Source organism: Anomalospiza imberbis, chromosome 17, assembly GCF_031753505.1.
Source record: "Anomalospiza imberbis isolate Cuckoo-Finch-1a 21T00152 chromosome 17, ASM3175350v1, whole genome shotgun sequence".
NCBI classification, from domain to species: domain Eukaryota; kingdom Metazoa; phylum Chordata; class Aves; order Passeriformes; family Viduidae; genus Anomalospiza; species Anomalospiza imberbis.
This window is the reverse complement of record NC_089697.1, coordinates 367,889-385,580: the sequence shown is the minus strand read 5'-3', so window position 1 is coordinate 385,580 and position 17,692 is coordinate 367,889. Positions and strand designations below refer to the sequence as shown.

Below are 17,692 nucleotides of genomic sequence, written 5' to 3'. Positions count from 1 at the left end.
GGGGAAGCCAGAGGCTCCTGCTGAAAATCTTGAGGGCTTTCTGCTTCCAAGCACACTCTTGAGAAGTGTGGGACAGGCCCTAGAGCTGGCTGGAGAGCAGCAGGGAAAGCTCTTTGGAATTCTCAACAGCCTCTGGGGATTCTTGCTGATTGTTGATGGGCACCCAGCTGCCAAACCTGCCAACCTCCCTTTGGATGGTCCCTCTCACTCTGTAAAGAAGGACAAGTGCCTCGGGCTACTGCCTGCTTGGCCCGCAACACTAAAATAAGGGTGGCAAGTCTACTCCATGACCTTGCAAGAGTTTAAACTGCAGTCTCTGCATTCGGGTAGTTGTTGTTCAGACAAAAGGGTGTCCTGATTTTTTACAAGTGCTGCTATGAGATGACCATGAGATTTTACTGTGTCACGCAAAGTAGTTCTGAAGCCACATAAATACAGGGTGTCTGGAAGATGATGGACCTTTATGTCCATTATCAAGAGCATTAAAAAGTCAGCAGTCAGCAAGGACAAGTGTCTGTTGTGTCCCCCTGCAGAGCAGCTTGGAAGTGCTGATGAGAGAAGGGCTGTGAGCAGGGGCTGGGCTTTTGCTCGTCGCCCCAGCCTGTTTGGACACAGCTAGCCAGTGTCATAGGTCAGGATCAGCAACTGAAGGTTTGGCTGTTGAGGCCAAGTTGGGCTGGGCTGTCTGTGCTATGCCAGGCCATAGGGAAGGCCTGGGCAGTCCCACAGAGGGCCCTGCTCTGCCGTTGAGATGGCACAAATGTGCCTTGTCTGGGCGAGTTTCCACGTGGCCCATTTCCCATACTCAGGTGTGGGGATCTTGAGCCATGTCGTCCTGGAATAACCGGCTGTGGGTGTCTGGAGCAAGCAACTCATGTCTCTCCGTATGTGCAACTCGTAGGTCAGCAAAGGAGAGCCTGGAATCCAGGCTGAATGCTGCTCAGCAGCAGATATCTCAGATGCAGATGACCAGGAACTATGTGGAGGTAGAGCTGGAAGCTGAGCTGCAGGAAGCTCACAGTGAAATCCAGGCAGCGAAGAGGAGGCACAAGGAAGAGCTACATGGCCTCAAAGAGGAAATGAATCTGCTCCTTGAGCAGAGGGAGGCCCTACAAAAGCAGGTGAGTGAAACAGCACTGGCACTGCAGCCATGCAGCGAGGGGTCTGTGGCCTTCTTACTTTTCCATGGCAGAGCAGCAGCTGGTGGGGTGATCCCTGGGGCTGTCTCAGGCTCGGGGGACTCCATGGCAGCTGCTCTGCAGGACACACAGTGCTCTGCTGAAGTTCAGCTGCTGCTCTGGACAGCTGGGCTAGTCCTCTGGGCTGTTGGCCAGCAACCATCAGCATGGATTCCTGCTGGCCTCTCCTTGCCAGCCTTGGTTTGGGAGGTGCTTTTTCAGGTGCCCTTGGTGGTGGGCCACTTAGAGACTGAAACAAGTTGTCCATATCCAGTGTGAATCTGGTGCTCTCAGGACAGGGAGAAATGGAAAGTTGTCCTTTGCCTTTCCTCTCAGCCTGTGCTGTGGCTGACAGTGACAAGCTGTGGCTGCAGCCCCTGACTGCTTTGTTCCCTTTGACTGGAGGTGGGAGAGTTGACATCTCAGCTGGCAGCCTCCCGAGAGTCCCGGGAAACGACTGTCCAGAGAGCCCAGCAAGAGGTGAGGGAGGCCCAGGAAGAGTCCAGGCAGAAGCTGTCGGAGGTTGAACACGTCCAGAAGATGCTGGAGGAGGCAGAAAATCAGAACAAGGAGCTGCAAGTGCATCTGGAGTCCTTGGAGATAGAAAGGAATTGCTGGGAAGAAGTGGCTCAGCAACATTCAGAATTGCGGGCTTCGGTGAATGTCCTAGAGAGTGAAAAAGCTAGGTAAATGAAAGCCTGTGGGACTCTGCATTGTGGTGAATGGATTCCCTCTTTGCCCTCTTTGCACCTGCCAGGGGCTCTGGCAGCATTTCCTAAGTGGCAGATTCTGAACTCTCCGTGCAGACACTTCTCCTTGTCTGGATGTTGTCTTTCATTTTCTTTACTTTTAAGACTTCAAACAGAGTTTTTCTGCAGAGAAAGGTTTTGGGGGTAGCTCTTTCCCTCTAGGGGTTATTGTGTCTTTAGGTGGGTGTGTTGACACTGCCCGAGCTGCATTGTGAGGAGCTGGATACATCCATCAGCTCCACCTTGGGTCCTGTAACTTGAAGCCTTTGAGATCTGCATCAGCCTGGTATCTCATGCTTTTTGTTGACATAAGATGTGTTAAACCCATGATTTTTTGTCTAAGCCAGACAAAAAGAATCGCAGAATGGGTAAGGTTGGAGGCACCACAGTGGCTCATCTAGTCCCACCTCCCTGCTCACGCAGGGTCATCCCAGGGCACATGGAAGAGGATTGCATCTAGATCGTTCTGGAATGTCTCCAGAGCTGGCGATTCCACAGCCTCTCTGGACAATCTGTTCAGGGCTCGGTCTCTGCACAGGAAAGAATTTCTTCCTCTTGTCCAGGTGGAACTGCCTGGGCATCAATCCCTGCCCGTTCCTCTGGTGCCATTGCTGGGCCCCAGGGAGCAGAGCCTGGGCCCTGCTCTGACCCTCCCTGCACACAGGGACACCCAGGGCTGAGGGCCCCTCTCTGACTGGGGCTGCTCTCCAGGCTGAGCAGCCCCAGCTCCCTCAGCCTTTCCTGGGCACCGAGATGCTCCAGGCCCTTGCTCAGCTGCGCAGCCTCCGCTGGCCCCGCTCCGGGAGCTCCCTGTGCCTGCTGTGCTGAGGAGCCAGAGCTGGACACAGCACTCCAGATGTGCCTCACAGGGCTGAGCAGAGGGACTGAATCCCCTGCCTGACCTGCTGGCAATGCTGTTCCCAGTGCTTTCCAGGATCCCAGTGGCCCCTTGGCCACAAGAACACACTGCTGGCTCGTGGAGCGTTTCTTGTCCACCAGGACCCCCAGGTCCTTCTCCACAAAGCTGCTGCCCAGCAGGTTGGCCCCAGCCTGTGCAGGTGCCTGGGGCTGTTCCTCCCCAGGTGCAGGACCCTGCCTTGGCCCTTGCTGGATTTCAGAAGGTTCCTCTGCCCATCCCCAGCCTGCTGAGATCCCTCTGAGGGGATGCACAGTGACCCTGCTGGGGAGAGATCGACCCCCTCATCCAAGTCATTGATGAGCAAGTTCAACAATAGTGTGCCCAGGAGTGAGCCCTGGGGGACACCACTAATGACAGGCCTCTAACGAGCCCCTGTGCCACTAATTGCAGTCCACTCCTCCAGCCACCAATGTCTGAGTTTCCCAAGGAGGATGTTGTGAGAGACTGTGTCAAAAGCCTTGCTGAAATCAAGGCAGACAATGTCCACTGCTCTCCCTTTGTCCACCCAGGTAGATGTTTCATTGTAGAAGGCAATCAGGTTGGTCAGGCATGATTTATCTTTAGTGTATCCGTGCTTACCATTCCTGATCACCTTTTTGTCCTTCCATGTGGGGAAGAGGGGACCTCCAACATGAGGTACTCCATCACCTTTCCAGGGATTGAGGTGATTCTGACAGGCCCATAGTTCTCTGGGTCCTCCTCCATGCCCTTTCTGAAGAGCAGAATGACATTTGCTTTCTTCCAGCCCACGGGCACCTCTCCTGATCTCCATGACCTTTCAAAGATAATGGGGAGTGGCCTCCCTCTGGTGTCCACAAGCTCCCTCAGCACTCATGGACACATCCTGTCAGGGCCTAAGGACTTGTGGATGTCGAGTTTGCCCAGGCATTCACTAGCCCAGGCCTCCTTGAAAGGACAGTCTTGCTAAGGTGTCGCTGCAGGCCCCCAGCCGGGTAATAATTAGCATTGACTCCATGATTGCAGAAGGCTGATCAATTGCTTTATTATATCATCTTACACTATACTATACTATTAAGAAATTCAGTAACCTTTACAGCCAGTCCGATACAGCTTTGACCTAATTGGTCAATCAATCCAACCATCCAGTGTCCAATTAAGAAATCACCCTTTGGTAAACAAATCTCCATGACACATTCCACATGCGCACAACAGCAGGTGCAACAAGTGGAGATAAGAATTGTTTCTCATTCTTTTCTCTGATCTTCTCACAGCCTTCCCTGGGAAAATGCCTGGGAAAGTCTGTGCCTGCTCTCTGTGGCCAGAGAGCTGCTGCCACACTAAGGGATAGTCTTCCTTCCAACATTCCTTTAGCCTGGTCTCCTGGGCCAGAGATCCCCGAGGGCTGGTCTTAACCAGTACAGACTGATTCAAAGAAAGGCACTCAGGAACTCTGCCTTCTCTGCATCCTCTGTTACCAGGGTCTCCCCTCCATTTAGGAACAGACAGAGACACATCATCCTTGGTTTTCCTTTTGTAACTGATGTATTTTAAAAAGCTCTTCTTGATGTCCTTGATGTCCTTGCCCAGATTTAATTCCAAGGTGGTCCTTGGTCTTCTTTGTCTCATTTCTAATTACTCCAACAATCTCACTATACTCATTTTAAGTGGCCTGAGCCTGCTTCCATCTCCTCTGTACTTCCTGCGTGTGCTTGAGGAACGACAAGAGTTCTTTGCTTATCCACTCAGGTCTCTTGCCCCCTTTGCCCAGTTTCTTGCTCACTAGGATGTATTGTTGTGGAGCCTGGAGGAAGTGATCCTTCAGTATCAGCTTGGATCCCTTTACCCTGCAAGGCCTGTTCTCATGTGCTTCTTTCAAGAAGGTCCCTGGAGAGACTAAAGTTAGCTCTCAAGAGGTCTGTGGTTGTAATCTTGCTTGCTACCCTGCTTTTTCCTCACCCCCAGCTGAACTCCACAATCTCATTCATAGGCAGTGCAGCCAAGGCTGACCTCAGGCTCACATCTCCAACAAGGCCTTCCCTGATTGTTAGGGTAACGTTGAGCAGCATGCTGTTCCTTGTGGGATCCTCCACTGCCTGTGTCAGCAAGTTGTCATCAGTGCTTTCCAGGAACATTCTGCACTGTGTTGCTTCTCTAGCTGACAGCAGGGAAGCTAAAGTCCCCCACAAGAACCAGGTCCTGTGACTATGAGGTTGCTTTATGTTGCCTGTAGAAAGCCTTATCTACTTCTCCTCCTGTTTAGCTGGCCTCTAGCAAGCACTCACAGCAATGTCACCCTTACTTGTCTGTCCTTTTATTCTGACCCATAAGCTCTGGACTCACTCATCATCTACCCCAGACTAAGCTTGACACATTCCAAATGTTGCCTGACATAGTGGTCAACTCCATCAGTTGAGCTGGAGTTGACCAACTCTGAGGCACCCAAGGGATATGAATGTCTCTCATGGCCATCTGTTGCCTTGTTCTACAGGCTGACTCTGTCTCTGGAAGAAAAGGATCTGAGCCTCAGAACCCTGGAACAAAACAACCTGGCCCAGATCAGTCAGGTGCCTCAGCTTCGTTCTGCCCTTACCCAGGCTGAGGAGCTCCACGCAGAGCACAGAAGAGAAATGCAGGAGCTCAACACCCAGGTAAGCTGTGCAGTGGCATCCTCTTCTCCAGGGACACACAACAGCACCTTTGCCTTGGAGGCCCCAACCTCTTTCCCCTCCCAGCAGCACGCACAGCTGCCGTCTTCTGCCCGGGGCTGCTGCTGCACCCTGAGGCCGAGGCTGGATCTGCTGTCTGCTGCCCAAGTTTTGCACCGTTCTCTCCCAGCTCCCAGCAGGAAATCTGGGAGGGGAGCAGCAGCAGACTCCTCTGGAGCTTCTCTGTCCCTCAGTTAGCAGTGTTGTCCCAGACAGAGTTGGTGCCTGTGCCGGGCACTGAGCAATGTGGGGACACAGAGGTGGCTATGGCAGGCTGGGCAGGGCACTTCCAGCGCAGCCATCTCAGCTGCTGTTCAGAGCTGCAGCCTCAAGGATGCCCATTGCCTCCCTTTCCCTCTTTTCTCTACATTGGTCTCCTTTGGGATCCTTGCTTTTTTGCCTTTTGGTTTTGGCATGGTTTTTGCCTGAAATCATTTCTTCTTTGCTGCTCTCCCTGCGGCCCACTCTGCAGCCTCAGGAGCAGCCCTGTCCCTGAGGCTCTGTGCATCCATCTTCCAGATGCAGGCCGTGCTGCTGGCAGAGATAGAGCAGACAGCTCACCAGGCAACTCAAGAGAAGCAGCTGCTGGAAACTGAGGTGTCTGAGCTGCGTGTGAGGCTCCAGAGCTCTGAGGAAAGAGCAGAGGCCATGGCCATACAGTGTAAGGACATGGAGCTGGAGCTGAGGAAGACACAGGCTCAGAGGGACCATCTCAGAGCCCACAATCAGGAGCTGCTGAAACAGCTGGAGCAAAGTGAGCAAGGTACAGCTTCTCCTCTCCCACCCACTGCCCCATCCTGCCTCACCTGCGGGGATCTCGCTGATGGCTCGCAGAGGAAAAGTGCCCAGAGATGGCAGAGGGGAAAAACAACCAGCAGGAGATTTATCCATCCAAGTGCCAGTGAAAGCTTTTTCTTGAGAAAGATGCTGTGGCTGGCAGTGCCATCCGGCTGTGCCATGGCTGATCCCGTGCATAGCTGGAGCCTTCCAGGTGCCATGTCTGTGCTGAGGAGCTGTAGGAGGATGCCTCAGCTCGATTCCCCCAAACTCCAGGCCCTGCCAGAGCCTCCAGGCTACTGGCTTCTCTGGAGCAGAGCTGCACAGGCATTCCCTCTCCTTTGTCTCTCTTGGATTGCTCACTCTGCACAAGGCCTAGAGCAAACACCCTTTCCTGTCCCTCTGAACATTTCCCCTTTCATTCCTGCTTTTTTCTCTGCCTGCAAATTTCCTTCATTTCTGTCAGCTTTGGAGCCCTTGTGGGCTCAGGGCCTGGCAAACTCACGCAGGCAGAGAAGACACTGCTGTTGTCTCTGCAGGATGCACATCAGTTTGCCTTTGCTTTGCTTTTCCCCTTCTCCTTTCTCCTGTTCCTTCCCCCTCCCTGCTGCAGATTTGTGGGAGGCAGCAGTCAAGCACACCTCTCGAGAAACTGCCCTGGAGAAAGAGGCCTGTGAAAGGCAGGAAGAGGCTGTGACTCTTCGTCAGGAGGTGGCATCTCTGCAGAGGAAATTGGAGAGCCTGCAGAAGGAAAGGATGGATGTGCTGGTGAGATTGGCAGATGCCACAAAGGGCCATTTCCTAGCTGTGTTTGCACATTCAGTTAATAGTTCTAAGGAGCACCTTTTTCCAGTTAAACTTCTCCAACTGCGTTCTTCTGAATAAGGAGGAGAAGATGTTGTAGTCATGTCAAAGCCAGTTAATGCTGAGCCTGCTGATTTTCCTCCATGCTGGGCTTCTGTGCCCTAGAAGCTTTAGTCCTCAATGTCCACACTGCCTCTATGGACATTGCATGCTTTGGGGAATTCCTCGTGTCCAAATCCATGTCCAGATTCCTAAATATCTGGATCTGGAAGGAGGGGCGAGAAGACCAAGTTTGCTGAGAATAGAAAGGTGTTTGGCCTTGGCCCTCTGAGAGCAGCCAGTGGGGAGAGAAGAGAGGAAAGCCAAGTGCTGATCCACACCAGGACGTGTGCCTGCAAGGGGAGAACTCGTCCTGAGTGGCAGCAGAGGATGACAGAGGGATCTGGCCATTGCTGCTCCAAGAGAGGGCAGTGGGGCTCTCGGGGATGGGGCCATGGAAACTCTACACAGCAGAGCTGGAAAACCACTGCTGTCAGCCCAAGCCCAGGGAAGGAAATGCTGGCAGTGTTTGCTCTTCCCTTCCTCCCTGATGGAGAGCACATCCTCGTGGCACTGCCTAAATCCTGCTTAGCATGGACTTGAAATCCTGACTGCAGTTCTGGCAGCTCCTCCCCAGAGGAGCACTGGAGTGGGGCTGCAAGAGCTTGGGGAAGGGCAGAAAGGAAGCTGGGACAGGCTGAGGGAAGGAGCGGTATCAAGGGGGGAAGACCAGCAAAGGTCTGCAGCATCCCGAGGGGCAGAGAGAGAGGGGCAGCCAGTGCCTGCCCCTGCAGCAGGAGTCCAGATCTGGTCTGAAAAGCAAAGTGAGGGGGCGAATGAGTGACCCTTTTTCTCCCTGTTTTGGCAGCATGGACAGGAATTGAACCAGCAGCACATGAGAGATGTGGAAGAGAAGAATGAAATGCATGCAGATGAGTTAAGAAATCGTAAGGAAAATACTCAAGAATGGGAAGTGGAGAGAGAAGGCGAGCAGGAAGAGTTGGAGCATGGGGCTGCTGCTTTGAAGAAATGGAGAGAGAACACCCAAGTACTGAGTGCTGCACTGAAGAAAAGTGAAATTGCCAAAGGGACTCTGATGAAACACTTGTACATCCTGATGGGAAAGTCTGGTATCCAGGAAGGCACTGGCATTGACCTTCAGTCCACTCCAGGGTCCCTGAATTATTCCAGTGCTGTTTCCCATGAGGAGGTGGGTCTCTATCCCTGTCAGTCCAGGCCTGCTTGGGTAAAGCAGCCCGGGCTGCAGCAGGCAGCCTTGTCTGTCTGCCTGGCTCCAGCCAGAGACCATTGACTGCCAGATTGTTTCCTGGCTCGCCCAGAAAGACTGCTCCAGCTCTGGAGCTTACTGTTCCAATCTGCTCCAGGCCAAAAGCTGGGCATGGGGAGTTGCTTTTCCTGTGCCCATGCAACACATGGGGGTTTGGATTTGGTGTGGGAAGTAATGCAGCAGGTGAGCAGAGGGATGGACGAAACTGAGTGATGGACTAACGTGGACCAATGGCTGAAAATCAGCTGCACTCCTGGTGCTTAGAGTAAATGGTATTGCCAGTTGCAGAAGATGCAGTATTTTTGGGTGACAACACGGAGTTTGGAGTAGGGATGTTTGTTGGGAAGGAGCTGTCTGGTCCCAGGCAAGCCAGCAGGGCCTGACACAGCACTTCCAAGGTAACAGTGCCAGAGGCTTTTGGCAGCCCCGGCTATCAGAGCTGCATAGGGCAGATGCTGTGAAACTTTGAGCCCAGAGCACAGGTGCTCCTTGTCCTCTGGCTGCCTGCGAGGTGCCACTGGCTGGCTCTGCACAGGGCTCCCGAGGAAGGGCTCGAGCTGTACCTTGTCCCACTTCCAGGTTTCCCAGGAGCAAGATTCATCGAGCTGCTCTCTGGAGCAGCTGGGCCCGGAATCCTCTGGCCAAGGGCACGCACTGGCCCAGGTGTGCCGAGAGCAGGAGCTGCTGGGCCAGAAGGCTGACCTTGAGGGCCGACTGGCAGCCATGGAGTGGCTCCAACAAGACCTTTCCAGGCAGCTGGAGGAGACCAGGTAAAGGCAGGGAGCAGAACCTTTTCAGATCTATTTACATTCCATGGACAGAATATGGAAGAGTCCCAAGAACAAAAATATGCCCCAATGTGAAGGTTCTTTTTCTGACACCTAAAGCCAGCAAAGCTCTCATGAGCCATGAGCTCCTGTTTTTGCCGCCGAGCACACTCCTGTGGGAAGTCCAAAGCAATCCACCCAGCCCTGAATTGAGTAGTAGATAAACCATGCAGATGCTGAGTGAAACCTCAGGTTTCTCTTGGCTTTGGTTTCTTCTTCTGGGCATTGAACATCCCTCATTCCTTAGCAAGTTGCCTGACATGATCCTGATCTTCAGAACTGAAGCTTCATCTTCAGCATTCCAGGCTCCGACCTTGGCACGTTGGAAGTAGCACACTGCCATTCAGGGGGAAGCCAGAGGCTCCTGCTGAAAATCTTGAGGGCTTTCTGCTTCCAAGCACACTCTTGAGAAGTGTGGGACAGGCCCTAGAGCTGGCTGGAGAGCAGCAGGGAAAGCTCTTTGGAATTCTCAACAGCCTCTGGGGATTCTTGCTGATTGTTGATGGGCACCCAGCTGCCAAACCTGCCAACCTCCCTTTGGATGGTCCCTCTCACTCTGTAAAGAAGGACAAGTGCCTCGGGCTACTGCCTGCTTGGCCCGCAACACTAAAATAAGGGTGGCAAGTCTACTCCATGACCTTGCAAGAGTTTAAACTGCAGTCTCTGCATTCGGGTAGTTGTTGTTCAGACAAAAGGGTGTCCTGATTTTTTACAAGTGCTGCTATGAGATGACCATGAGATTTTACTGTGTCACGCAAAGTAGTTCTGAAGCCACATAAATACAGGGTGTCTGGAAGATGATGGACCTTTATGTCCATTATCAAGAGCATTAAAAAGTCAGCAGTCAGCAAGGACAAGAGTCTGTTTTGTCCCCCTGCCGAGCAGCTTGGAAGTGCTGATGAGAGAAGGGCTGTGAGCAGGGGCTGGGCTTTTGCTCGTCGCCCCAGCCTGTTTGGACACAGCTAGCCAGTGTCATAGGTCAGGATCAGCAACTGAAGGTTTGGCTGTTGAGGCCAAGTTGGGCTGGGCTGTCTGTGCTATGCCAGGCCATAGGGAAGGCCTGGGCAGTCCCTCAGAGGGCCCTGCTCTGCCGCTGAGATGGCACAAATGTGCCTTGTCTGGGCGAGTTTCCACGTGGCCCATTTCCCATACTCAGGTGTGGGGATCTTGAGCCACATCGTCCTGGAATAACCGGCTATGGGTGTCTGGAGCAAGCAACTCATGTCTCTCCGTATGTGCAACTCGTAGGTCAGCAAAGGAGAGCCTGGAATCCAGGCTGAATGCTGCTCAGCAGCAGATATCTCAGATGCAGATGACCAGGAACTATGTGGAGGTAGAGCTGGAAGCTGAGCTGCAGGAAGCTCGCAGTGAAATCCAGGCAGCGAAGAGGAGGCACAAGGAAGAGCTACATGGCCTCAAAGAGGAAATGAATCTGCTCCTTGAGCAGAGGGAGGCCCTACAAAAGCAGGTGAGTGAAACAGCACTGGCACTGCAGCCATGCAGCGAGGGGTCTGTGGCCTTCTTGCTTTTCCATGGCAGAGCAGCAGCTGGTGGGGTGATCCCTGGGGCTGTCTTGGGCTCTGGAGGCTCCATGGCAGCTGGTCTGCAGGACACCAGAGAGAGGGGCAGCCTGTGCCTGCCCCTGCAGCAGGAGTCCAGATCTGCTCTGAAAAGCAAACCGAGGGGGCGAATGAGTGACCCTTTTTCTCCCTGTTTTGGCAGCATGGACAGGTATTGAACCAGCAGCACATGAGAGATGTGGAAGAGAAGAATGAAATGCATGCACCTGTGATGGAAAGTCACCAGGAAAGAGCACAACATTTGGAGACTGAAAAGGAAACCAAGCAGGAAGAGTTGGAGCATGGGACTGCTGCTTTGAATGAAAGAGGGAGCGCTGTGCATGCTGCACTGACCAAGTGTAAAATTGCCAAAGGGGCTCTGCAGAAACACTTCACCTTCCTGAAGAGAAAGATGTGTATCCAGGCAGGCACTGACATTGAGGACCAGTCCACTCCAGGGTCCCTGAATTATTCCAGTGCTGTTTCCCATGAGGAGGTGGGTCTCTATCCCTGTCAGTCCAGGCCTGCTTGGGTAAAGCAGCCCGGGCTGCAGCAGGCAGCCTTGTCTGTCTGCCTGGCTCCAGCCAGAGACCATTGACTGCCAGATTGTTTCCTGGCTCGCCCAGAAAGACTGCTCCAGCTCTGGAGCTTACTGTTCCAATCTGCTCCAGGCCAAAAGCTGGGCATGGGGAGCTGCTTTTCCTGTGCCCATGCAACAAATGGGGCTTTGGATTTGGTGTGGGAAGTAATGGAGCAGGTGAGCAGAGGGATGCACTAAACCCAGCTGAGTTTTGTGCCGAGGGCTGAAGAGCAGCTGCACTGCTGGTGCTTCGAGGATGCTTCCTGAGATGGAGATTTCTGAGGGACAGCTTCTGTGGTGTTTGAAATATGGGCATCATCATCTCTAAATACCCTGCAGGCTGTTGGAGCACAAGTGGAACAGCTGTTACGTGGCTCAGGGACCATCCTGGAATCCAAGCAATCAATTGCATCACTAGAAGAGGAGAAGAGAGAGAGGCCTGAATTAACCACTGAGCCCAGAAGTGGCGAGCGGGTAAATTGGGCTTTCACTGCCTCTGCCGAGCCTCAGGCTCCTCTGGAACTTGGCACGTTTGCCCAGGCAGTGCTTTGGAGACCTCTGCTTGTTTCCTTGCCTCTCCCTGTCCCTGCTGTGGGCACACCCTTTTGTTTGTCCTCTCTCTTGGGGCAGCCCATGGCTTTCACAAGGGCACCTTCACTCCGCTGCCTCCCTCCCTGGCCCTGTGTCCCCGCACACACACTGGCCTCTCTTGCACAGCCCCCAGCGAGAGCTTTTTGCCCCCAGTGTTGTCTAGTGCAATTCAGGGTCTCAGAGCAGAGATCTCCTTGCCATGATGTCCACAGGTCTTTTTGCTCCGTGTTTGCTGACAGGTTTCTGTGACCCTCTCTCCCATCCAACGTGCAGGTGGAACCTGAAAGGAGAAGAAACAGAACTTTTAGGAGAGTGTTCCCCCCAGATTGCTTTAAGTTTCCTGTCCACAAGCCTGCCTATCGAAATCGTCGACTTCTACAACAGAAGACTCCTCCAGTAGCTCAGGGAAGCAGCAGCCCTCCTGCTGATGCACAGCCTGTGGAGAAAGGGGTCAGTGGCCCAAATTTGGAAATCAGAGTTGGGTTCCTAAATCCCCTCGGAACTCTCTCTAACAGACCTGTGGTGGCTGGGGGATGTCCGTGGGAGGGCTTTGCCAGCCTTGAACTGGACCTGTTGATCATCTGAGCTCTGCTCTGTGTGGGAGCCTGTTCCCTTCCCCTTGCCCCAGGGCAGAGAGTTGGTGAGGGCTGGAGTTGGAGGCTCTGTCTGCCCCGAGAGCCGGTACCGTGGGGCTGCAGGTGCTCCTGCCAGCGTGGGCTTGTCTGAGCCGGGCCTTGTGCCTCTTTCAGGTGTCCCTGCTGCAGTCACAGCTGGCCCAAGACCGACAGGACCACCTGGAGAGCTATGCAGGGAGCAGGCAGGAGACACAAGGTGCAGAAGGGACCTCCTTGCTTCCTGAACGACTCAGAGAGCAGCCAGGGTGCAGCTGGATGCAGTCTTAGACTTAGTCAGTAGTTTATGTTTAAAGGATAGTATAGGTGAAATTGAACCTTTACACAACTGTGTTCCATAGGATGAAAGATATATTTATAGAAAAATAAAGAGTTTATGATGATCATGATTAAACTAATAGATCTTTATCAGGGTTATTTACTACCCAGTACAGAGACCTATAACTTCCAGTATAGTGCATTATGTTTTGAAGCAACATTGTAGCAATTCTAGTCAAGCCAGCAAAACCAATTCTTGAAGATTGATGCTACTCACCCAAAGCAAGGACCACGGGCAAACATTTCTCTCAGCCTCAAGGCATGACCTTGAGAAGCATCCTCACTCCAGGGTGGAATCTGCAGAAGGGAGACATGTGACATGAACCACTTTGGTGAGAGCAGGAGAAACCTGCCATGTGTGGAGCTTTGTCATTTGTCCTTAGGAAACTGCAGCCTGATTATTCTCAGAGTCCCAGAATCTCAGGCTGGGTGAGGCTGGAGGCACCTCTGCAGGTCACCTTGCCCAGCCCCTGCTCCATCAGGGCCACCCAGAGCCAGCTGCCCAGGATGTGTCCAGGTGGCTTTTGAGTCTCTCCAGGGATGGAGACTCCACCACCTCCCTGGGCACCTGCACCAGTGCTCGGCCACCCTCCCAGTGCAGAAGTGCCTCCTGAGCTCAGAGAGCCCCTCCTGTGTGTCACTTGGTGCCCGAGGCCCCTGGAATGTCCCTGGCTCTGTCCCCTCTGCAGCCTCCCCCCGGGTATTTATCCCCAGGGATGAGATGCTCTGAGCCTGCTCTGCTCCAGGCTGGGCAGTGCCAGCTCTCTCAGCCTCTCCTCACGGCAGAGATGCTCCAGTCCCTCCGTCACCTTCATGGCCCTGTGCTGGACTCTGTCCAGTCTGTCCCTGTCTCCTGTACTGGGCAGCCCAGCTCTGGGCCCAGCACTCCAGGGCTGGCCTCACTGCTGTGGAGCAGAGGGAAAGGATCCCCTCCCTCCAGCAGCTGTGTCGCATCCTCCCGGTGCAGCCCAGGACGCTGTTCTGCATTGCTGCAGGAGCACATTGCTGGCCCGTGGGCATCCTGGTGTCCAGCAGGACCCTGCCAAACTTTCGTTTTTCAACCGGGTGGCCCCCAGCAGATACCGGTGCCTGTGGTTGTTCCTTCCCAAGGACAGGACTCAGCACCTGTCATAGAACTGTCACCCCTGTTGAACTGTCCCTCGGGATGGCAGCACTTCTCTCTGGCAGAGCAGCCACCACTCCCGGTTTGTGGGAGGGCACCCCCTGGCCCCATCACCCAGTTTACTGACAAAGGTGTCAGCAAGGACTGGACTCAGCATTGTCCTCCAGGCTCCACCGCTAGACTTTGTGCCACTGACCTCCAGGGTTCCAAGAAGGTAGATTCTGTGCCAGGCGTCTTTGCTTGTATGTACAAATTCAGAAAGAATTGGCAGGATTTACAACAGGGATTTCTGCTCCATATCTTAAGTGGGAAAAAATGTAATGATCCATGCTCCCTCTCACTGGCAGTGGCTAAAGGAAAAGAGGTCCTGTTGTTGGTGACAGTGGATGTCACCTGCAGAGGAACTGTGCCAGACTGGTGTGACATACAAGGTCAAGGGTTGAGGGCATAATTTAAAATAACTTAGCAAAGTGAAAAGCAGAATCACAACCCTGGGTGATAGGAGATCAAGTGAACCGGAAACTTCTGACCAACCTCATCTCAGAAAGGAGGGATGTGGAAGAAGAATCAAGTTATCCAGGGGGCGTGTACAGACATTGCTGTGGAAGCAGTTATGGAGTTAAGAGGAAGCCTGCCCTGCATCATGTGAGCAAGAATGCTGAGAAATGGGGAAGAAAGCTGATTACACACGATCTGAAAACTGGAAAGGCGTCCTGATTGTCAAGCCTGTAAACCTTGTGAGAAGAAGAACAAGCCGTCAAAAGGACGGATTTATTACAGGCCTGCAACCGCTTTTGAGCAAACTGCTGAGCACAGTTTCTCACAATAAAATGTATAAATAATGTCTTAACTTTGCAATAAACCCAATTCACTTGCTTCTAGCTTGTGTCTCTCACATTCATATGCCACAGCAGTAGGGAAGGGGGAGAATAGTTAGGGAGAATAGTTAGAATCTTAAGCCAGGCATACACCAGGTCTAAGGACTGGAGGAAGCTACGTCAGCTGTCCATTGTCTTCAGAAGAGCCTGGCCAGTGCAGGTGGTTCCTGAGAACTTCCTGAGAACTACAGCAGTCTTAAAGATGGGCACAAAGGAGGGTCTGAAGACCTACAGGCTAATCAGCTGCTTTGGAATCCCTGGGAAAGTGATGGAGCAAATCCTCCTGGACACCCTTTCAAGCAACTGAGAGAGAAGGGCATTGGGAACAGCCAGCACAGATTTAGCACAGGGACATGGTGCCTGGCCAACCTGAGCGACTCTGCAAATTACGGGAGACCAGGCATGGTGTTGCCCGACATTGCAAAACATTCAGCAGCCACGCAGTCCCCTTACAGCCCGACTGGTGAGATATGGACTGAGTGAATGGCCAAGGGAAAACCGCCCAAACCAGCGGGCTCAGTGCTGCTGGATCAGATGTATGAAGTGGCCAGGCTGTGGTGACACCACCCACTCCAGATCATCCCTGGAGCCAGCATTACTGTTGATTAATGACTAATATTTATATGCAGAGAATGTCTCCTCTAATCGAAGAAACTTTACAACAGGGGGTTTATTCCACCATGATCATACATATCACAAGGTAGTTCCTAGCTCATACATAAACATTACTTTTCATAGAACTATTTTACCCACCTCTGCCTCTTGCTGGAAGTCCCTTTATGGTCTTGGAGGGTCATCTAAAGAGGTCTCTGGTGGTCATATTCACAGTGAGCCCTCAAAACTGGAAGTGCCCTTGCCTTGAACTTCTCTTAGGGCATGCACTGTTGTTTCTTGTTACATAACTTTGCCACAAAACCCACTTGGGTGCCTTATAATCTGTTTTTCCACTGCTTCCAGCTCTGTTCAACATCCCGTCTGTCTACTTTTACATTCTTTTATCTCATTTGCTAGTTAGTCTTTAAGCTGTATTTTGCAACCAACACTTTCTGTTTTCCACGTTTTCTGTCACGGTGAGTGGCAGCAATGCGTCTTCCTGGCTGGAGCCACCCCCATTTCTGTGGTCCCTGCGGCTGACAGACATGCCACGCACTGATGTCATGTCCAGCCTCAGCTCAGCTCGCATCCCTTGCCCAGACAGGGGAGAACCACAGGCAGGAGAGGCAGAAGCCATGTGCTCAGGCTGCCCCGCCTTGAAGGCACAAGAGCCTCCAGCTTCTACCGGTCAAGGGTCAGGGCACCTGACAGTGAGCCTTCAGCACTGAGTGATGGCATCCCACTTCTGCAGCTTTGGCCCAGTCAGATGACCCTGTCTCCTCAGGAGCTGCCCTTTGACCTTGCCAGGGACCACTCAATGGACATGATGCCATGGCAGCTTGGCAACCCCTGGATTTGGCATCAACTATGGTGATGTTTCACCTCAGCATAGAATCCCCGACTGGTTTGGGCTGGAGAGACCTCAAAGCTCATCCTATTCCACCCCCCGCCATGGGCAGGGACACCTGCCACCAGACCAGGTTGCTCCAAGCCGCCTCCAACCTGGCCTCGGACACGTGCAGGGACGGGACAGCCACAGCTGCTCTGGGCAACCTGTGCCAGTGTCTTACCATCCCCACAGGGAAGAGTTTCTTCTAACCCTGCCCTCTGCCAGTGGAAAGCCATTCCCCTTGTCCTGGCGTTCCAAGCCCTTGTCCAAGGTCAGCCCTCAGCTCTCTTAGAGTCCCTTTAGGCATTGGAAATGTCTCTAAGGTCTCCCTGAAGCCTTCTCTTCTCCAGGCTGAACACTCCCAGCTCTCCCAGCTCGGCTCAGAGCAGAGGGGCTCCAGACCTTGGAGCATCTCTTTGGCCTCTCTGGACTCACTCCAGCAGCTCCACATCCTTCTGATGCTGGACCCGAGGGCTGGAGGCAGCTCTGCAGGTGGGGTCTCACCTGAGCAGGGCAGAGGTGCAGAATCCCCCTTGTCCCCTGCTGCCCACTCTGTGGGGCCAGCCCAGGACATGGGGCTTTCTGGGTGACAGCGCAAGGGGTTGGGGCACACTGGGACTTCTGTCCACCAACATGCCCCAGTCCTTCTGCTCAGAGCTGCTCTCAACCCCTGCCCTGCCCAGCCTGAGTCTGTGCTTGGGATTGCCCTGGCCCAGGGGCAGGCCATGTCCTTGGCCTCATACCAGCAGAGTCACACTGGGACTTTGGTGATGGTCTCTGGGCCTATGGCAATGACTCCAGCTCCTTGAAACTTTTAAGCTCCTCTTGCTGCTTCCCCTACCTCATGCTTTTCTTGAGAACCCCATGCTCCCTTTGGTACTGCCTCATCATCCTTGTCGCAGGTTTGCGTGGTCACATCCGGGTAGCAGGGGCCCGCAGGGTGACCCTCTATGAGAAGACACCAGAAGCTGCTCCCGTGTTGGGCAGAGCCGGCTCCAGAGGGCTCCAGGAGGGACCTGCCACTGGCTAAGGCTGAGCCAACCAGTGATGCTGGGAGGGCCTCTGGGATTAGGTACTAAAAAAGGGCTAAACACTGCTGTGCAACAGCAGCTGGCAGGGAGGAAGAAGATGGGAGAGCAACAGTGGATTTTGACCCATAGCCCGTGTAGGTGAGCAGAGGAACAGATCCCCAGTGCAGCCCATGTGAGGAGCCCACAGCACAGCGGGTGGGGATGCCCTGAAGGGATCTGCAGCCTGGAAGGAGCCCACGCTCCAGCAGGT

General features: G+C 53.4%; 1 protein-coding gene across 1 annotated transcript; it reads left to right on the top strand.

Moving 5' to 3' along the window:
- The first annotated feature begins 827 nt into the window (after nt 1–827).
- Nucleotides 828–17,441, top strand: LOC137484403 (centrosome-associated protein CEP250-like). The gene is made up of 11 exons (XM_068208276.1): nt 828–1,121; nt 1,584–1,864; nt 5,296–5,455; nt 6,032–6,275; nt 6,903–7,057; nt 8,001–8,342; nt 9,000–9,190; nt 10,496–10,715; nt 10,970–11,302; nt 12,727–12,808; nt 17,314–17,441. The coding sequence occupies exons 1-11, from the start codon at nt 828–830 to the stop codon at nt 17,439–17,441; spliced, it is 2,430 nt and encodes an 809-aa protein (XP_068064377.1).
- The last annotated feature ends 251 nt before the right edge of the window (nt 17,442–17,692 follow it).

Excerpts from the sequence above, each read along its gene's own strand:
- LOC137484403 (XM_068208276.1), top strand. The coding sequence starts at position 828 with ATGTCGTCCTGGAATAACCGGCTGTGGGTGTCTGGAGCAAGCAACTCA. Across the intron at positions 6,276-6,902 it reads GCTGGAGCAAAGTGAGCAAG|ATTTGTGGGAGGCAGCAGTC; the intron begins GTACAGCTTCTC and ends TCCCTGCTGCAG. Across the intron at positions 10,716-10,969 it reads GGGAGGCCCTACAAAAGCAG|CATGGACAGGTATTGAACCA; the intron begins GTGAGTGAAACA and ends CTGTTTTGGCAG.